The 21,359-nt window shown below is 47.6% G+C and overlaps 1 protein-coding gene across 1 annotated transcript; it reads left to right on the top strand.

Annotated features, from left to right (window-relative positions):
- Positions 1 to 6,269: 6,269 nt before the first annotated feature.
- Tal2 (TAL bHLH transcription factor 2) lies at positions 6,270 to 13,470 on the top strand. Its single transcript, XM_021230923.2, has 2 exons — positions 6,270 to 6,347; positions 11,359 to 13,470. Exon 2 carries the CDS (start codon positions 11,369 to 11,371, stop codon positions 11,693 to 11,695), a length of 327 nt encoding a protein of 108 aa, XP_021086582.1. The 5' UTR covers positions 6,270 to 6,347; positions 11,359 to 11,368; the 3' UTR covers positions 11,696 to 13,470.
- Positions 13,471 to 21,359: the final 7,889 nt, after the last annotated feature.

Below are 21,359 nucleotides of genomic sequence, written 5' to 3'. Positions count from 1 at the left end.
ATATACACATGCCACACACTCATATAAATATACGTATTTGTTTATTTATTCAATTGTAAGAGAACATACTCGTGAGACAGCTTGAGTCATAGGCCTGGAGTGACGTAATGGGGGAGTTAATAACGCGCTTTCCTGAGGTTCACCAGGTAGCAGGTGACGGAAAATGAGATTCATCGTGAAGAACTCAGCATGGACACGGGCTCCTTTGTAAGAGGGTTACAAGGAATTTAAATTTACCAAGAAAGGTTCCTATGGCCACGAGTCATGCCAGACCAATAAGTTAGCTATAAAAGAATGCACACAGGGCCGGGAGATGCCCTAGTGGGTAAGGGTTAGGTAAGACATTAGGACAGGGCTTCAGATCTGTCTGCTGCCTGTACTCCCAACGGTTTGAGGGGAGTTACGGGGTCATCAGAGCAAGATGGCTGGGGGGGGGGGCTAGTCACGTGATCATTCTCTGGGCTCAGTGAGAAACCCTGACTCATTGCATACAGTCGAGATTGATTGAGAGTGACACCCAATGCCCACCTCACCTCTGCACGCAAACACACATGTACCAAGCACCCACCCCCACATGTGCACAAGCATGCACATACACACGTGCACACCACACACATACATGAATGTTTTGATTGAAATTTAAAATGCACAGTTTTATTTGGAAATAAAAGCTTAAAAGCTAGAGTTATAACCTTAATATAAAATCAAATAGAATTTGTGAGAGAAAGCTTGACAAAGAGGATCATCATTTATGGGTGCAGGTGCATTTCCCTAAATCATCTGAACTCTTGTGCATCTTTGAACCCTAAAAGAAGTTCCTCAAGATGGGTGGTACACGCCTTTAATCCCAGCACTCGGGAGGCAGAGGCAGGTGGATATCTGGAAGTTCAAGACCAGCCTGGTCTGCAAAGCTAGTTCCAGGACAGCTAGGGCTGTTACACAGAGAAATTCTGTCTGAGAAGGAGGAGGAGGAGGAGGAGGAAGAAGAAGAGGAAGAAGAAGAAGAAGAAGAAGAAGAAGAAGAAGAAGAAGAAGAAGAAGAAGAAGAAGAAGAAGAAGAAGAAGAAGTTGTTCATCAAAAGACTTAAAAACCTCCGGGCAGTGGTGGCGCATGCCTTTAATCCCAGCACTCGGGAGGCAGAGGCAGGTGGATCTCTGTGAGTTCGAGGCTGGGCTGGACCGATAGCCTCCAAAACAATACAGAGAAACCCTGTCTCGTAAAAACCAAAAAAAAAAAAAAAAAAAAAAAAAAAAGACTTAAAAACCTAAAGCAAAAGTTGGGCATTGATGGTGCACGCCTTTAATCACAGCACTCGGGAGGCAGAGGCAGGCAGATCTCTGTGAGAGAGAGAGAGACAGAGAGAGAGAGAGAGAGAGAGAGAGAGAGAGAGAGAGAGAGAGAGAGAGAGAGAGAGAGAGAGAGACCTAAAGCAGTTGGACTTGGGAGAAAAGTCAGGTCGAAAGGCCAGTCTGGTCTACGTAGTGACTTCCTAGCCAGAACTAGCTACTGAGACCCTTCTGGAAAAACAAAAGCAACACTCCTACAAACACAAGACAGAGAAGTGTTCACAGAGCTACTAAGTTAAACCTTCCAAGAATACACCCTATTGACCTAATGGATATATATAAAAACTTGTTAAACAAGGAGCGTGTCTCCTCTTATAGTGACTGTGAAACATATATAAATGAAAAGTTTCAAAAAACTTTATCAGAGCAAAAAAAAAATACTATGTCCATCTTTGAGTACACCAAAATAACATTAAAAACTAATAGCAAGCCATTGCCAATAACAACAATAATCATACAATGATGCTTAAAAAAACACTTTCTAAAAGAGAAAAACAAAACAGAACAGGCTTTAGAAGCTAATAGGAGCCAGATGTCATTGCACACATCTATGACAGAAACAAGATGATCACCTGTTCCAGGGCACCCTGGGCATCAGCAAGACCCTGTCTCAAAAAATTGAAATAAAATAAAGACTTCACCCTATTGGTGAATCCTAGGTCAAAATGTATATGTCAAACTGCCAAAACAACTTATTTAAGAGATAAAATACATAAAGGAAAAACATATGCCTAGCAGGATCTGCTTGTAGATTCTGTTATGTTTCAAGGAGCAGCTAATTCATATGACAAATAAGTCGGGGGTGCATGCGCAGTATGTGGTTGGGAAAAGGGCTGAATGACTGACTGGATGCAGAGAAGTATGACACACTGATGCCTGGGAACCAAGAATTAAGGATTGAGAGAGGGGTTTAGCATGGGGGGTTGGGTAGGAAAGGCTAAGACTGGTTAAGGCTGATGCTTAACCTCTAGTTAAAATGACTTTGGTCACCCATACCCACCTGGTCTGGCAAAACCTCCAAAGACCCCTCTACTTCCTCCCTCCACTCCCCCTCGGAACCGACAACCCTGCTTAGGGAACTAGAAGGCTGGTATCCACGGGCTAATCCAGACAGATCAATTAGAACAGCGGGACCAAGGAGGCTGACAGCACCAGGCTGTCCCAGAGACCTGCCCATCCCCCCGGGGCCCTGCCCGGGACCTTTGCAGGTGCAATCTCTCCAGGGGGCAGTGAGAGCCATGAATAGTAAGCATTTTAGCTCAAGCACATAGAGGCGTTTAGCTGCCTAAACCTAATCCCCCAGTAATCGGATTATGTAAATTCCTACTCCAACCTCTTCCCCGGCAGGACCTAGCCTCAGAATGCTCTCTACACTGGGAGAATGGGATGGGAGCCGACCATCACTCTGAGAAGCCCCTGCTAGGGAGCCGATGCACCCAAACGGCTCCCAAAAGCATAAAGCCAACGGTAACGTTTGAGAAGGTCCAGGGACAAAAGCCAACCCTTCTCCAGTGTGCTAACACACTTAAGCTCTGAGTCTCTGCCCTTTGTCTGAGCGCCTGCCCACTGGCACGGAGTTTATTTTATCGCTTCTTTCACCCAGCATCCTCCCTCGAGCCTTGTCGTTCGCTTACCACGAGTCTTTTTCACAAATGTAAAAAACGAGCCACGGAGAAAATACATCACCTCACGGTTTGGGGCTGAGGTAGGATGAGAAGCTTTTGTGTGGCCTGTCAACACTGTGATATAACCAGACCGTGGACCCCGCGGGGACGCTTTCTCCCCCGCAGCACAGAGCAAGGGAGCAGAGAGAGGCTCAGGCCACGGGTGCTTTCTGCACATCCCAGGCTGTGTCTCTGCGCGCGAGTCGGCCGGCCCTCCTTATCCTTCCTCCACTGCGTCCCCAAGCTACAACCAGCGTGAACCTTGGAGCTCCAGCTGCGGTCACTGTCCCCATCTCTTTCTGTCTGTCCTCCAAGAGTCCAGGCACCCGGGGCCCTGTCCCGGGCACTGTACTTCAGGAGCGCTGCTCCCGGCCTCCTCTGTTGCCTGCCCTGTCCACAGTCCCCGCTTTCTGGACAACAATCTGGACATTTGGGAACCCTGGATTACTTGACAATAGGCCCTGAGCCCATTTCCAATGTTGGTTTCGGGGCTCTTTTCAAGTCCCTGTGGGCCTGGAGTCCACGTAATACACAAGGCTCTTCACTGGCATAAATGGAATTGTGGGTAGGAAGGAAACAGAGAGAAAGGAATTAGGAGTCTCCATTTGTCCCCTTGTCTTTTAAGTTCCTCAGCTGCCAGCGGGAACCTTGCTTCAAGGCCTTGTTTAAATGCCGTCCCTTCCACAAGTGATGCCTGGTTGTCCGGTCAGAATCTTTTACCTCTCGTTGTAACTAGAATTCATGTTCTCTGCGACTCAGGACTGTCGATCTTGTATTCAGTCTGTTCGTCATGTCCTTTTCAGCTTTCTGGCTCTGGTACCTGAGCTTTGCAGCTGAGGCAGTTTCTTTTCGATTTGAAACAAAATGATGAGTTTTCATGGGTATAGGGTAGGGAGTCCCAGGCGTGACAAAGCAGCCTGAGTCTCAGGGCCTCAGAGCTCTGATCTCTCTCCTGCTGCGTTGGGGTTATGTTTGGTCTGGGGTTTGCTGCCTGGTACCCAGGCTGCAGGAGCAACCTCCAAGCCTGGCACCGAGACAGGGAGGTATATTGTTTCCGCCTATGCAGAGCTGTGTGGGATCCTCGCACAGAGCAGGGAACTGGAGTGCAGTTGTAACAATGATACAATCAGCCACTACAGAAACCGGTTAATACTCTCCTACGTGCTGCCTGTGATTCTACATCCCTTACCTGCTTTTGCTTCTTATTTGATTCTCATAGCTCCAGAATGACACCCACGTTACAAATAAGGAAACCCAAGCAGAGTATGATGAGTATGAACAGACAAGACAGTTCAGCCCCGGGGAATGCAACCCCAGAGTCATTTGCTCTTGTTCACCAAGGTGAATATGAATTTATTGTCTCAAATCCTGGGACCTTCAGAGAGAGAGAGAAATGCCAAGAGATTGTTTAATCATATATTAATCAAGCAGCATTTGATGGACATCCATTCAGTGTGGCAATGAGGGAATAGTAGAAGATAAGACAAGATAAATAAACAACTGTTACTAAGTGGGGTGACGCTCTGAGAGTACAGAAGACAAAGGATGAGGTGTGTGAGGGAGTGTGCCTTAGTGTGGGGGGGTGTGAGTGTGAGTGTGTGAGAGAATGTGTGTATCTGTGTGTGAGTTGTGAATGTGTGTGATCATGTGTGAGTGTGCCCGTGAGTGTATGTGTGTGAGTGTGTTAGTCTGTGTATGAATATGTGAGAGTGTATGTGAGAGTGTGTGCATGTGTGTGAGTATATGTCTGTGAGTATATGTGTGTAAGTGTATATGTGAGAGTGTGTGCATGTGTGTGGGTGTGTGTGTGTTTGTGTGTAGGCACAATCTTAGTATGCTAGCAAGCTGGTAGGTGATGGACTTGAGATGGCTCGGTGGGGGGAGACACTTGCTGCCAAATCTGAAGTCCTGAGTTTGATCCCTGGAGCCCAGAGTGGAAGGAGAGAACTTCCTCCCTCGTGGTGTTCTGTGACTGCCACACATTCGCCTTGGTGCACCCAAGGCAATAAATGCGTAAAGATAATTCTTAAACATGTAAAGCTCTTCATAGGGAAGGTGCCCCCCCCCAGGGAAGACTAAAGAGGGTTGTGTCTGGTTTTGTTTGGACGTATACTTACTGTGCACACCTGAGCAGGGCCTGAACTTCTGCTGACCTGAAGCACAGCTAAGGAGGGGCAGGGAGGGAGGCCGCCTATGGACAGCCCGTGAGGAGCTGAGGGAACTGTGATAGGAGGCAGGAGGAAGTCTGATGTGTCCCTAAAGGACAAACCAGAGTCTCTGGAGTAGGGGGAACCCCAGGGAGAGGAGGGACAGCTTAAAGAGGTAAAGAGCTCTCAAGGGCCAGTTAAAGCAGCTCACTTTCCGTCTGTTGCTTTCTGTTTGCTTGTTTGTTTGCTTCTGTCTGCTGGTCAGACAAGGTCTCTCACTACAAAGACCACGGGGGCCTCAGATGTCCCATCCTCTTGCATTGGGGTTGCAGAAGTGTGCCAGCACACACGAATGCTTAACTTGGGATGAAATGGAAAACCACCAGTGAGTTTAGATCTAAGAAGTGACAGAGGTCTGACTTGTGTTTTCTTAGATCATCCTGGGAGACCCAGGACAAAGGAAGGCAGCAAGGGCAGAGTCCCTCCATCCCTACAGTCATCATGCCCTGTGTTGACCAACAGAAAAAACTAGACCTGGAGGCGCGTTGGTGGCACATACCTTTAATCCCAGCCCTCAGGAAGCAGAGGCAGGCGGATCTCTGTGAGTTCCAGACCAGCCTGGTCTACAAGAGCTAGTTCCAGGACAGCCTCCAAAGCCACAGAGAAACCCTGTCTCGAAAAACCAAACCAAACAAAACAACACTAGACCAGACCCATAAATCCATCAGTCTGTCCAGTGCGGTGCTTTAAAACCTGATTGTGTGTCTTCATTTCCTGGGGTCATTTGGTAAAAATGCAGATTACAGGCCTCATCCCCCAAACCCGTTTAGAGGGTCTGGAGCAGGGCGTTGGGATCAGTCTACACCTGTGCTGGGATCTGAGTTAGCCAGAGTGCTTGTCTGTAAAAGGAGGTTGGAAGAAGACCGCCCCCCGCAAAGCCTCGGACGAAGAGGGGTCCTCCTTCCTCCATTGCTCTTTGGAGGCTGCACAGGAGTGGCTGCTGGGGCAAAACGCGGAGCGACTGGTGGTGTCCTGGGCGGAAAGCCCCCTCCCGCCCCCCCAGACAAAAGGCGGTGTCCTATAAAGGCTGTGGCCGAGGCTCTGCGTCCAGGCGAGGGCGCACACGGACAGCCGACAGCCTCTGCGACAGCCGCTGTGACAGCGCGGGCTCCCAGCTCCCGGCCAGAAGGTGCGTTGACTTAAGGGAGCCGGAGTGGACAGGCACGAGGGTGCCACCGGGCCACCGGGCAGGCCACAGAGAACAGAGAGAGAGAGATGCGGCCACTCGGTAGTAGCCACCGAGAAACTCTTTGGATGACCCGGGAACTTTAGGCGGGGCATTGGCATTGGTGCGGTACTGCAAGCCGCCTTAGCTGGACCGCAGGGGACAGTCCCCACCACCCCAGAGCATATCCACGGGGGACGGGGGTCTTTATACAGCCGCCCAGATCTCTCTTAGCGATCCTCCTGCACTTTGCAGACGTGACAGATGCTTTCCTGGACTCCCAAAGTAACGTATCAGGCAGGTTTGCTACGGTGAGATGAGATACCTTATTACAGTTACTTTTTGATGAGTGGGGAATGGGTAGCTGGGGGATGAAGGGGATTTACAGACAGGCAGCACACTGAACAGAAAGAACAGAGAAGTCAAAGTGCGCCTCAGCCGGGGTGGCTCCTGGGCAGGCGCACGAAAGGGGACCGTCTGTCTTAGTCCACTCCCAAGACAGCGGCACCCAGTAAGTTCTGCAAGACACTGCAACCGGTGCTCTTAAGCAATGCAGGGTTGCTCTGAGACAACCTTGCAGTATGCATGGTGCATGCTAACGTGTGAGTGAGTGTGAGGCGTACACCTCAAACCCTCAGTGACTGGCGAATGAAATCGGTTAAATAGATAGGTAGGAAACCTTCGTTGCACGGTTTACTTTTCAAATTGTTTTTGAACTGGTGTGGAATAACTTTTAAAGATGAACATAAAAGGTGTTCAATAACATTGTAACATTTTCAAATTGTGATTTTTGTCATTTTTCTCCTCTCATTCCCCACCACCTGCTACCCCCATTAACCCCACCCACCCACCTTGTAGCCTTTCCCTGTAAGTTTGACGTGGTACGTTTTTCCAGAACCGAGTGTTGGCTGTTAGACCCCATTCCCAATCCAGCTATGCAAACTGCTATCCAGCTTCCTTCCTATGGGGGTATCTGCCCTTCCAAGAGGATATTGTAGGAAGAGACAAATACACAGGACAGAGAGCCTCACAACCTTAGGAACAAAGGACCTGTGTGAGCCTGCAGGCCTGAGGCTGACCCTGTAGCCGTGTGAGCTGCCGACTTTTGTGCCTTTCTAGTTGAGGTGGGGTTTGTGTCCAGGATCTGTGGGCATCAAAGAGCAGCACTGTCTATTAGCAACAGTGGACACCTTTTCGAAGAGCGTAAGTCATTTTCTTCAGTAATGTGTTAGCTTCGCTGGTGACAATATAAAGAGGTTGTACACTCTATCTTCATGTGGCTTTAACATGACATTCATCCAGGTGCTCCCTGTAGCACCTAGTGAGATAAATTGTCCAGGCAGGCCTTGAACTTGTAACTTTTTAAATTAAAACATTTTTGTGCATGTATGGGTATATATATATGTGTATAACTCATACACCTGGTTCCCAGAAGAAGGGGCTGGATCCTCTGGAACTGGAGTTACAAAAAATTATGAACTGCCATGTGGGTAGTGGGAATGGAACCCAGGACCTCTGGATGAACAGTCAGTGCTTGTAACCACTGAGCCATCTCTTCAGTCCTTATAACTCTTTCTTAACTTGAGTCTATAACCCCTACCTACCTAGGGATATGTGGCTAGAACCCAAAGGTTCTATGAATGGGGAAATATCACATATTTATTTTATAGTAACACTTATTATAAATGTAGCATTTCCTTTTTTACAAAATATAGGTAATAAAGTGCATTAATATCAACAAGGTTTTAAATAAAGTAAACCATTTGTCTTCCCTTCTCAGAGTAATGATTTTAGATGCATTAAGTACATAGACACAGGAAATAGCTAATTACATTTAGTGGTTTCTTAGATACTATGATTTCAAATATAATAGAGTAGAAAAATTTATCCAAAGACAAGACAGTAGTGGTGAATTTGTCACCAATGGAAGTCCCAGGTACCTGCATCTCACATCCCAAATGTTGTGAATCCTTTGAAAAAAAATCATTTCTTAGAAATTATGGTAATATGTGTAGTTCTTAATGTGTTAAAAATTAAGCAAATATATTACCATATTGCATTTTAATTTTAGTATTTTAATAACTACTAAGTAGAACTCATTTTCTGTGTTGCTGTGTTTTAACTTATGCATTTAAGATTTTGACATAGGAACCAATATATATTTAAAAAATCATTGTTCTGAGTGGACTGTAAACCCAGGCTTCCTTAGACCACCAAAAAGATTCACGGAGCAAAAAAAGTTAATGAACCCTAACCTAGTGGGAGTCCTCAGCTGTGACATTGAGGGTCTGCCCTCACTTCCCCGTCTATCTGTGGCATCTGGTGCGGAATTTTTCCTCTCCTATTTTCCTGAAATCAAGATTAGCGGCAATCAGTCCTTGCAACTGGAGAAACACTAAATGCAATTTTCCTTTGATTTAAAAAGTATAGTGCAGCGATTTTCCAGTGGCCTCTATTTTGAGCTTTTCCAGCTTGTTAAGTTACTGATTTCTATTTCCCCCATGGAGAAGGAGAGTAAAACACTTGAGGTTAAATCAACATGTAATTACCAGGCATCCCTTGGATGGCAGGCTGCATTTCAGAAGAGTTTCCTCTCCTCTCCTCTCCTTTCTTTCTTTCTTACTTTTTTTTTAAACCGACCCTTCTGTGTGTCTAATACAATAGGCTCCAGCCGTCTTAGAAAAACACCACAACCAGTTTTCCCTGCCTAATCTTCTTTGCTCCTAGCCTGAAAAGGACCCCCACCCCCCACGGGACTAAAGTTGACTCGGCTGTGAGCTAAACCCTCGTTTGATAAGACAACTTTGTCCCCCAGGCCCGGCCAGCTCCGGTGTGAACAAAACCTGATAGTTTTCTTTCTGTCTTCAAGTCCACTTGATCTGGGCTCAATTATAGTTGTCTGTTTCAGGTATAATTGGGGCAAAGTTCTGGCAACATACTTCTATTGTAGAACCAAAGGCCAAATATCCAGAAATGACTCAGGCTAGATAATGGGACAGTGTACATTTCTAAACAGGAAGAGATCCGGCCCACCTGCCTGTCTGTTTTACAGGTGTGGTTTTCTTGGAAGTTTGCTCTAGCATGTGGGAGGGCTGTGTCTCTGCTTCTGCAGAATCTGTTTTCCTCCCTCAGGTAAACAAAAGGCAGTTTGCTCCTGAGGGTCCAGCAGCAGTACAATAAAGCCATTTATTCCCTGGTTCAGGATACAGTTCTGACCCCTCCAAGAGTCTGCCATCATTGAAAATACACAACGAAAATGTATTTGACAGCCGGGCGGTGGTGGTGCACGCCTTTAATCCCAGCACTCGGGTGGCAGAGGCAGGTGGATCTCTGTGAGTTCGAGGCCAGGACAGCCTCCAAATCAATACAGAGAAACCCCGTCTTGAAAAACCAAAAAAAAGAAAAAAGAAAATGTATTTGACACACGTAACCTATAGATCACTAACTTTGGCCAGCATACCTTAAAAGTGCTCGGAACACTTACCTTAGCCTACAGTTGGGCAAAATTACCAAGGCAAAGTGTCTCTTATAAGAAAGTGGGAAACGTCACATGTAAGTAGTTGACTACCCCGAACACTGACAGCACAGCAGTGTGTACTGCTGTTCACCCCACTGATGGTGATGGTGCCGCTGATAGGCAGCTCCAGGGTCTGCAGAGAACATTATGCTGTGCTATGAAGGCTCGTATAGTCAGGGTCAGGAAGAGGCTGGGTGGAGCTGATACTGCCCCCAGTACTGGAGACGGAACCTCAGGCCTCCCTCCTGCATGCTAGGCCAGTGTCCTTGCCCGGGAGGGACAAACGCACTCGGAGGCTCAAGGAGGCCCTGAGCTTCAGTAAGGAAAGCAGGCCTGCGTTGCCAGGCTGGTCTTAGAGCAGCTTTTGAAGGAATGTGGAGAAAGAGAGAGAGTGTGAGGGGGGATTCAAGACAGAGGAAACAGCAGGAATGAGAAGGCAGAGAGAGTCAGCTTCCCTCTTTGGAGGAGGCGGAGGGGCCCCTGGGGAGCCGAGGTTGGAGCCAGCAGCAAGAGACAGCCGCGAGGTGCGGACTCCAGGCTGCCTAGGGCCAATGTATTGTGAAGGTTCCCATTAAAACACACTAATCATCCAGACCACCTGGCAAAAACGGGGGACTGCGCCTCCTAGAGTTAAAGACATGAGATTGGGCAGTATTTCATGACAGCTTTCCTAATGTGGAAACAGTGAGCTTTGGGAGTGCCAAGAAGCCCGGGTGTTTGCTGTGGATCCAAGCCACAGAACACCCGGCCCCTGTTCTTTTCATTCTTATCAGGCTGAACACCCCATGTCTGTTTTCATAAATCTGGGTGTCACAGCCCTTTATCACCCTGCTCACCGTCTTCCAAATGAACTGCTGTGTGAACATTCTAGCTACTGGAGATTGGAGCCCAACCTTCCAGCTAAGGTCAGCTAAAACAAGGGGGAGCTGTCCCGTTTCCTCCAATTCAAATGCCACTTCACTGATGTAAACTGGGGGTGCAGCCCTTTCTCCCTTACACGCTTGTGACACGTTGCACGTTCACATGCAACACTTCCTGGGCTAAATATGTACTTTATTCACACATGTGTACTCAATTGCATACCGTAGGCGATTTTGATCAACTGGGAAGGGTAGGTTACGAAGGAAGCAGTGGGGTTGGAGGTGTCACTTAATCGGTGCTGCATGGCGAGAGTAAAGACCTGGGTTCAACCCCCGCTGATCCAAAAGCGGTGGCACATGCCTGCAATCCTAGCACTCAGGGGGTGAAGGTAAGAGGATCAGAGTTCAAGGTCATCCGTGGCTGCATGGTGAGTTTGAGATCCAGCCTCAAAGGGGAGGTGGGGGCAGCAGTGGGGGGGGGGCTGAATGCAGTTTCCTTATGGCGACTTCAAAAAAACCGGGGAGATAAGGTTACGGGGAGTTGTTCTTCTTTGGAACTTTCTCCCGCCATCTTTTTTTTTTTCCTCTCCCATCTCAGGAACCCGGACATGACCAGAAAGATCTTCACAAATACCAGGGAGCGCTGGAGGCAGCAGAGTGTCAACAGCGCCTTTGCCAGGCTGAGGAAGCTCATCCCCACTCACCCTCCAGACAAGAAGCTGAGCAAAAATGAAACGCTTCGCCTGGCAATGAGGTATATCAACTTCTTGGTCAAGGTCTTGGGAGAGCAGAGCCTACAGCAAACAGGAGTCGCTGCTCAGGGGAACATCCTGGGGCTCTTTCCCCAAGGGCCCCACCTGCCAGATGTGGGTGGAAGAACTCTGCTCAGTGACTGTGGAGTTTCTTCCCCCGGCCCAAGCCACGAGGCTCCCTAAGGTGACTGAGGCGGTCAGCCCCCAGGACAGCACTAGCTGAAGAGTCCTGTGGTTTCATGCTGTAGACGGGCATGACGCAGGAAGTGATTGGCACAGAAGCTGAGAGCAGCAAGGAGACTTGAGCAATGTTGCTCTGGCCTCATCACCCCAGAACTTCAGGCAGAGTGGCTCGCTGCTGCCTGTTCTGTAAGTTTGCAGGAGTCCATTGCAAAAAAACAAAAACAAAACAAAACAAAACAAAAACCAAGCATACATTTAAAACTGCTGTCTCACGGCTTCAATAATGAGGATTTCCTTATGCTGGCTCTCAGACGGATGAGCAAAGCTGGTGTCCTCTGAAACTATTTAAAAGTTTGCTTTAAAAGGGGGACATGTTTGACTGAGGGTAAATACAAGACATCTTAAACGTATGAATGAAAAGATAGCCGCTGTGCAAACCAGCCTGGCAGAGGTGTGGGGCGGATGTCCCTTTGGAGCAGAGCTGGGAGGATTATGTATGTGGGGAGGTTCCATGTCCTTAGGCCTCTGCAGAATCATGCTATTCTACTTCAGTTGAGCCTCTGGAACCAAACAGTGGATTTCATTCACTCCAGGAAAAACCTTGATGATTTAGGAGCTAGACTTCACAGTTTCCTTATAAAAGTTAGCTAAAATGAGTGAGCAAACTACTAGGTTTGACACACTGGACACTAAAACTTTTAGTTCAGCCCACATTCCTGCTGGCTTAGGTCCTGTACAATTCGATAATTATGCAAACCCAAACGCTGCCATTTTATATTTTGCTGAGAGCAAACAGAAGGAATAAAGGACCAGATAGATGCTAGTGAACCAGTGCATTTAATCTCACCTCCCTGCCTCCCGGGGGGCATCCGCCGAGTGGTGAGGGGCAGGGCAACACCCAGTAAATCAGCGGAGCCGTGTGGATGCTCCGTTACCACTGCACACCGTTCTGGCGCTCACGGACCTGGATTCTTGTGAATCCCAGGTGGGCAATCTGTGGGTTGGGGTTACGAACTCCCGGTGTCTACACAATACAGGAATTTAGACGTCTTGTCTCTCCAGAAGGTCTTTATGTATAAGTAACTACATGATTAAAGTCGCTTTAGCCGGTGCACCTGCAGCACAATGGGCCGCCCTGTAGGTCCTCTGGCTGGCCTGCACATCGAATCAGTGTGGAGACAGCGAGCCGCAGAGGCTGGTGCAACCCTTCCTTCCGCCCTGGATGTGTGCGTCATTGTCGCCGCCGCCTTGGGGAAGAGTTGAGCCTATCTCCAAATTACCAGGCAGTGGGATGTTTCGAAGTTCTTATGGTAGTTGCCTGTTAGGTAACACCGCCCTCTCATCTGGCGTTAAAGAAAGCACGTTGGACAGGGGCTTTGTTTTTACTTAGCTTCTTCGAATATGAAGAGAGCGGAGGTCCTCTGTTCCTAAGAGGGAAATTTTTGTGCTCTACACTGAGTGCCGGGGCTTTTGAGCGTGCTCAAAGAACGCCTCCCGCTGAAATGCTACGGGGACCCCAAAAGATGTGAGGAGGTTGAGTTATCATTACAGTAAGCGAGGGGGAAAGTTATTTGAAGAAAGCCTAGAGGAAATTCTTTCACAGATGAACCAGCCTTTACAATGTTATTGTATGGATATACTCCTTAAAGTATTTGTTTAGCTTTAAATTTTTCTTTTCTTCCTTCCTTCCTTCCTTTTCTTCTTTTCTCTTCCTTCCTTCCTTCCTTCCTTCCTTCCTTCCTTCCTTCCTTCCTTCCTTTCTGAGATAGGGTTTGTCTGTGTGGCCCTGGCTGTCCTGGAACTCACTCTGTAGACCAGGCTGGCCTCGAACTCACAGAGATCTGCCTGCCTCTGCCTCCTGAGTGCTGAGATAAAAGGCGTGCGCCAACACCAATAGATTCTTTTTTTTTTTAGCTTCAATTTTTCTGTATCAAGTTGAATTAAATCAACAGGACTGCCAAAACAAAAACAAACAATAAACAACTGTAATCACATGTGGTCCCAAGCCTAGTCATGATATGTGTGAAACTGAAGCTAATTCAAACCTCCCTGTATGGTTTTCTCTGGTGGTCCTAGCAATAAGACTTCATAGTTGAAATGCATTACAGTCCACTGGATGCTTGTTTAGGGGCCGTTTGAGTCCAACAGAAGAGTTAAACCAAATTTTCTAACTATGTTTCTCTGTTCTTTGAACTGAAGTGAGCATTTGGTCTGCTTTGGACAGTAATGGAAATCTTTAGAAACTACATTCAAGCAGGACTTTGATTTGTATAGTGTTACTCCATGTCACAGAGAAGAAACCGATCTGTCTCGTGGGCCATCCGCAGAAACCTAGGACACAGATGCCAGTCCCCTGACCCTCCCTCTAGCCCGTCCATAGCGCCCATCAGTCACTGTGTATTTGGGATTGAAAATGAACAAGCGCCTCATCATGATGCTAACCCTAACCCAAAAGCACTTAGTGATCTTCGTATGCTTTCTTGTGATGTGAAACGATCATGCTCTGTAGAATGTGAGTAGTTGTGTCAACCAAAGATTTTATCTGTTGGTGTGCTTTGTGAGTTCTTAACCATCAATCATAACTTGCTATTTAACTGTTAACTTATTACAAATAAATTATTTAAGAAAATAAATAGGTGTAATTATTTTAAGGTGTGATTTTATAAACTCACTAAGCATATCCATCCCATCTCTGTACTCCCACCGTCACTGTCCTGACTTGGAACAAAACCCTTCCCACACTCATTGTCCTTAGTTTAGAAAGAAAATTAGCACCATCCTGTATCTCTGCCTCTCCCCATGTTCTCACAGCAGAGTGCCTCCTTCTTTCCCCTCTCTTTTATCTCCCCCACTTTCAGACAGTTTTACCACATAAGACCCTGGTGGTCTTGAACGTGTGACCCTTCTGCGCCAGCCTCTCTTACGCTGAGATTAAAGGCAGGTGCCACAACACCTGACTCACAGGCTTCCTAACCGTCTTGGAATCGCAGCTGTGGTCAGATCGCCTCGCTGCCGCCAAATCCTCAGTGCATCTTCTACAAGCAGACTCTGCAGGAGCAAGGCCACCCGCAACCCTGGCCTGCCACACCTTCTCTCCATCCCACAAACCCTGCATGTGTTGCACGGGCCAATACCACGGCTCCACTCAGTGACCCGTTTTTCCTACTCCTTCCTTCAGCCTTGTGATTTCAAATGCTCACCCCACTCTCGTGCCTTCTGCTCGGCTCCATCCGCATCAAATCCCAGACTGAGTCCTTCCTGGTTGGTCTCCGTGTCTAACCCTTTCCACCTTCCATTCCTTACCCCCACCCCTGCTTTGACACAGGGTCTCACTCTGGAGTTCAGGCTGGCCTCAACCTCCTGGCCATCCTCCTTCCTCGGCCTCCACGGGGCTGGGGTTGCAGGCTTGAGACACCGAGCCTCTGGCCTCCTACGCTTACATAGAGCTCTAGAGTTCTACTCCGTCCACTCACGGCTCCCTCATGACTCACCCTCTTTTCCTTTGCCTTGTGTTATAGGCACCTGCATGTGTCCTGTTCTTTCTGAAAAGCTAAAATTTACTTGAGTATGGGGAAGACTCTGATGTTTACTCTTACCCCCCAGCCCTGCAACTTGGCCCCTACTCCTAAAGCATAGAAACTGATCCCAAGATGATCCACGTCGAGAATGCAGTTGGCTTGTCCTGGCGGGGAGCTGGACAAGACATTGAACGAAGCTGCACAGGCTGGTTCCCTTTCTTTTTTCTCTGAGACAGCCAGCCTAATGTTCCCTTTAAAGCTCCCCATAATTACCATGCAAAAATACCCCTTATGCACCTGCCTTGTGAATCCCATTACCTAAGAATGGCTTGAAAATGGCCAAAATGAGTATTAAGTTGTGCACAACTAGCATTGTCCGCAAAAAGTCAAAAGATGAAAAGGACTGGGAATAAAGGTCAGCTTAACTGCTGACCCAGGCCAAAGGTCGGTCAGAAGTCACACTCTTAGCTAGAAAGGTCAGTCAAAAGTCCCACAGCAATGCAAAGTGAGGGATTTGCGGCAGGTGTTTAGAAAGGAATTCGAAGGCTAGAGCGTCCTCCAGGGTCTCAGCAGGCCAGGGGTGGCAAGGTCTCCCCAGCCCAGCGTCTCCCTGTGCCCCCCTTGCGGCTGGGTGGAAACAGACAGACACGCATGGCTTCATTGTCTTAGCTTTGCTAATGGTTCATCACAAAGACGTTCTAAAGACACCCCACTCATACATAAAGCTCCAGCTAGGTTCAGAATTCACCAAGTAACACTTATTAGAATTAAAAAAAATGCCCACTATAGAAATTTTCTTGGTAGACTAATGAAGGGGACAGTTAATGGTCATGGCTAGAGAAATTTTGAAAATGTGGATTGTAGTGGATGTAATCCCATTCTTTGTTCTAAGTAATCGTAGGAAGAAATAACCAGAACTCTGGTCAAAGAACTATGCACATAAACTTGGAGACAGTCCCATAGTCCTGGCTATGCTGCAGGTAAGACTAAAGGATTTCTCTAACTCCAGAATTTGCAATGTGCGGAGCATAATGAGACGTTGTCTCTGGGGAAAATTCTTTTTCAAAGAAGTATAGATATGACTGTTTCAGAATCTTATGTAAGGAACATTATGAGTATATATTAGGCATAAGACCAACAAAAATTTCATTATCTATCAGGCACTGAACCCAAGAACTTCTAGTATATGACTCACCTAATTTTAATGATACTGTTGTGTTTGCTAATACAGCATGACTTGTATCTATTAATTATATGTGCTTTTTGGGGGCGGTCCTGGGGATTGAACCTGGGACCCTGGGCATGTTTGGCAAGCACTCCGCTACTGGGCGACATCTCCAGCCCCGATTACATGCGCCATCATACCAACAATGCTGCTGCCATTTCACAAGCTATCAAGGCTCTGACTGCAGGCTCACACCGCTGAATCAGGATGGTATAGTGTGCTGTTTCCACCTGGAAGAGTTACGTCATGTAAATCCAGAGTTATTTTTCATGCTGCTTTATTTACATCCAAGTCATTTATTCTTTTTCACTCTAACCACATCTGTGGAGCCTAGAGAGAGGGAGCTTCCTGCCCTACAAGCGCCAGGCGGTGGTTAACACCAGAGAACCCCTGGAAGACAGCGGCACCCAATGTGATGTCTTCCGTACCACGGGTGGCTGCGCGGTGCGCACCCGTTGGGCACCGGCCTGAGACCATTTGCCCCTTTCTCCCAGTCCCTGCCAACAGACCTGTTCTGCCTCATCTGGCCATCCTGCTCCATCATGGCAAGCAGACCAGGCCAGACCACTTCAAACACTCACTGCATTCCCCTACCTCACCCCATTCCCTCCTCCATCTCCCCTACCCTCCTGGTCTCCGCTCTTAGGAGTCGGACAGAAAGGAGGACTTATCGCCTCGCACAAGACACACATAAGACGCATTTTTGCCCTCTGAAAATCCTTGTACTGATTTTTGTTAGCTGAGCACGGACACGTGTCAGGAACGGAAGGGGCGGGAGAGGCGACCCGGCGGTTAAGATTACTTGCTAGGCCTTACAAAGTTCCTGGCGCCCATGTGGCAGCTCACAGCTCTAGTTCCTGGGGCTCTGACGCCCCTTTCTGGTTTCTGTGAACACCGGGCTTGCATATAGCGCGCATTCATACATGCAGGCAAACACTCTCACACATAAAATAAAAGTAAATGGGTATTTTCTTTCTTCAATAAAAAAATATGGCTAAGAAAGGCATAGAATTAGACTTCTTGGGTTCAACACGACTTTCTTTTACACAGCCTCAGGACTGTGGTGTCCAGCTTCTCCTTTGGGGTAAATGGAGTTGGAGGTTTTTTCTCCTGCCTGCCAGTTTCCAAATAACCACTCAGAAGTTTAATGTTACCTTTAAATGCCTGGGCAGTGACTCAGGTTTATTTTCAGCTAGCTCTTACATTTAAATTAACCCATTTTTGTTTTTAAATCTCTGCCCTGTCATGTGATTTGTGGCTTGCTGCCTGTCTGGCTTTCTCCATGACCGGGTGGCACCTCCCTAACTCTGCCCCTCTTCTCCCTGTATATCTGCTTGGATTTCCCTCCTGACTCTCTTCGGCCTGGCTACTGGTCCAATCAGCCCCTTCGTTAATAGTGGTAATGAAACCCATTCGCAGCATAGGGTGCTACATTGAAATAACTTGTGTCTACTCCAGAAGTCAGGTAATAACTTCGGTGTGTTTTTTTCTAATATTTCACCAGATAAATCATGGTTCAGTTCTACCTTATGCGTGTACACGTGTGTGCACACATGTTGCCTGTGTGGCCTCGCGCTGCTTTATCCCTGCACACGGTGCATCTGCAAAAGTGCAATTACACGAGAGACTGGGATGTGTGGACCCCCTCGAATTCCATCTCGGGATCGAGCAGCGGGTGGATTTTGAGGGGTAGTCAGCAACGAGACAAGGTTCCCCGGGAAAAATCCCCGGAAGGACGAGACATCTGTCACCTGGCTGGCGTGTGGTGTCTAAGTGGTGCTGAGGTGTCCACGTGATGGGAGGGTTGTCGTCGTATATCAGTGAAAGCCACCATCAGTGAGTGACTGGAGAAGATCAGAGGATCAGGCTGGATTCCCTTTGACACCCTAGCTAAATCTGTGGCCATCATACGAGACCCTTGCAAATATTTTTGTGGATCTAATTCGCTCATAAGGCACAAAATTGTATTGAGACTGGGAGGTGATCTCAGTGCCAGAGCACATGATTCATGCTCTAAGTCCTGGGTTCAATTCCCAGCTCTCAACAAACAAACAAACAAACACCCGTTCTATTGAGTACGACACTTGAAGCACATCCATTCCACTACCTTATCCACCCAGCCTGCTTCTTCTGCCCATCTTCATCAGTGGGTGTGTGCAAATAAAACTGGGCAGCCTTTTGTCTTCCCCGTTCCTCCTCCTCCTCCTCCTCCTCCTCTGTCTCTCTCTCTCTGAGACAGGGTTTCTCTATATTGGTTTGGAGGCTGTCCTTTAATCCCGGTGCTCAGGAGGCAGACACAGGTGGGTCTCTGTGAGTTTGAGGCCAGCCTGGTCTACAGAGAGAGTTCCAGGACAGTCTCCAAAGCCACAGAGAAACCCTGTGTCAAAAAACAACAACAAAAAAAAAAGAGGAAGAGGAAGAGGATGTAAAGGACATAGAAGAAGCCTCCAGAAGCCTAAAGGACTTCCTTCTTGCCTGCCTGCTCCTTACTCTTTCTTTGGACAGGAGGCCCCCAAGAACTCCGCTACTACCAGTCGGGTTGTTTTGTTCCCTGCCTTCCCAGTCTGCAGAGATTTTAAGCAGCTTGCAGCATAGACTCTGTTTCTCCCTGAGAGGATGTGGGCTCCAACTTCAAGAGGAACTCTCACCATGGTAACTGAGTGGGATACGTGGGGCGGAAAATGTCATGGAAGGCAAAATGGAGGAGAGGCAGCTGCTGGGACTGCACCACTCTGCACTCTGGTGATGGGTGTCATGGTGGACCTCTTGGACACACGTTGTAAATGATTCTGAGCACTCGTTTGGGTTGAGAAGGAGTCAAAGTATAAACACCTTCAGTGAATGTTAGTAACTCTTATGGTATGTCCATAGGGCCAAGGACATCATAAACACCATTTTTTAATCCTTTTAACCACTATTTAATGATGCTATTTACCACACTATAGTTACAGGACAATAGCTTAGAGGAGCCTAGCAGACAAACATAAGACCAGGCTGGCAGTGACCAGGAAGGCTTTTCTGAACTGGATCAACTTTTCAGCAAAGGCAAAAGTCCTTCTCCTTTTCCTTCTGCCCATTAGAACAGAAACTGGAGCAATGAGATGGCTCAGCAGTTCAGGGTGTGATGGGACAGTCCTATGTATATGTCAATAAAGCACTGTTGGCCAATAGGGAAGCAAGATAGGTGGGACTAGGAGTCGAGGAGGATTCTGGGAAAAAGAAACACAGAGAGACATCATGTAGCTGCCATAGGAATAAGAGGTCTGGACCCTTTCTCCGGTAAGAGAAATACTTAGATGGGTTAAATACTTAAGTCAGAGATAGCCAAGCAAACAGCCAACAGCTTCATAATTAATATAGCCTCCTGTGTGTTCATTTGGGACGGATGCGGCTCTGGAACCAGGCTGGCAGGAAGGCTGCACCCTACAAGGGTGCTTGTCAAGTAAGCCTGGGCACCCGAGTTCAATCCTCAGAACCCACAGACTCCACAAAACTGTTTTCCAATTCCACACTCGATCCCAGGGCATTACCCCTCCCACCCCCAACCCCGCCACACTCACTCATGAGCCATGCACGGGTAAAATAAAAAATGACAGGACCCCTAAGCAGGCTGGCCAATGAACTCAGGGATCCACCCGTCTCTGTTCCTCCTAGCACTGAGACTGCAGATGTGAGCTGCCGCATTGGCCTTTTAGGTGGGTGTCGGAGCCAGCGAGACGAGGTTAGCTGGTAAAGTGCCTGCCACATGAGCATGAGGCCCTGAGCTCAGAGCCCCAGCACCCACAGAGGAAGCAGGGCTTGGCATCTGCAACACTGGCGGAGGAGAGCAGACACAGGCGGATCCCCGGAGTTTACAGGCGGATGGCCCTAATCCAGCAATCAGTAAGTGCTCAGTTCAGTAAGAGACCTGATTCTTTTTTTCTTTTTGGTTTTTCGGGACAGGGTTTCTCTGTATTGTTTTGGAGGCTGTCCTGGAACTCGCTCTGTAGACCAGACTGGCCTCAAACTCACAGAGATTCGCCTGCCTCTGCCTCCCGAGTGCTGGGATTAAAGGTGTGTGCCCCCAATGCTGGGCAAGAGACCTGTTTCTAAATGCTGAATGAATCAACAAATAAGGTGAGTGCTCGTTGAAGACACCCAACATTGACTTCTGGTCTCAACAGGCATACATGGGTATAGGTACACACACACACACACACACACACACACACACACACACACACACAGAGCGAGAGAGAGAGAGAGAGAGAGAGAGAGAGAGAGAGAGAGAGAGAGAGAGACCACTAGATTGAGACTCAATATTTATTCCTGTGAACATGGAATGTTTTTTAAAAATTATTTTACTTTTTATATGCACTGGTGTTTTGCCATGGAATTTTAGTTACAGACAGTTGTGAGCTGCTATGTGGGTGCTGGGAATTGAACCCGGGTCCCATGGAAGAGTATTCATGGCTCTTAACCACTGAACCATCTCTCCAGTCCCCAGGGAGTCCTTTTTTATATTTCAAAAAAAAAGAAAGAAAGAAAGAAAAAGGAAAACTTGATCATATTCCTTAACTGTAGAGAAAAGAAGTATCAGTCAAGTTCCCTGACTTTGCTTGCTAGCAAACATTGGATAGTTCGGTTTGTCTATTGTGGTTTTAAACACAAGTTACCCAACAACCGAAAGATGACTCCCATCATCTGTACCACCACACAGCTTTCTAAAAAATTCTTTTGTTTTTGTCTTTTCCTTAAGCAAAGGAAGGATGCAGACATCCAAATTCAGAAACGACTAAAATCAAACACCCGCGGAACTTTATCCCCTTATCTAATAGAGTCGAGCCCTTATCAGTCTCTGGCAGAGACCCTCAGATGATATCTCCATAGGCCAGATTAGGAGGCTCGCACTCTCAGTGCCGAGTAGGAGTGAGCCGGTCGT

The sequence above is a fragment of the Mesocricetus auratus genome, unplaced genomic scaffold (genome assembly GCF_017639785.1).
Source record: "Mesocricetus auratus isolate SY011 unplaced genomic scaffold, BCM_Maur_2.0 Super-Scaffold_6730, whole genome shotgun sequence".
NCBI lineage: Eukaryota > Metazoa > Chordata > Mammalia > Rodentia > Cricetidae > Mesocricetus > Mesocricetus auratus.
This window is presented reverse-complemented; position numbering and strand designations above follow the sequence as displayed.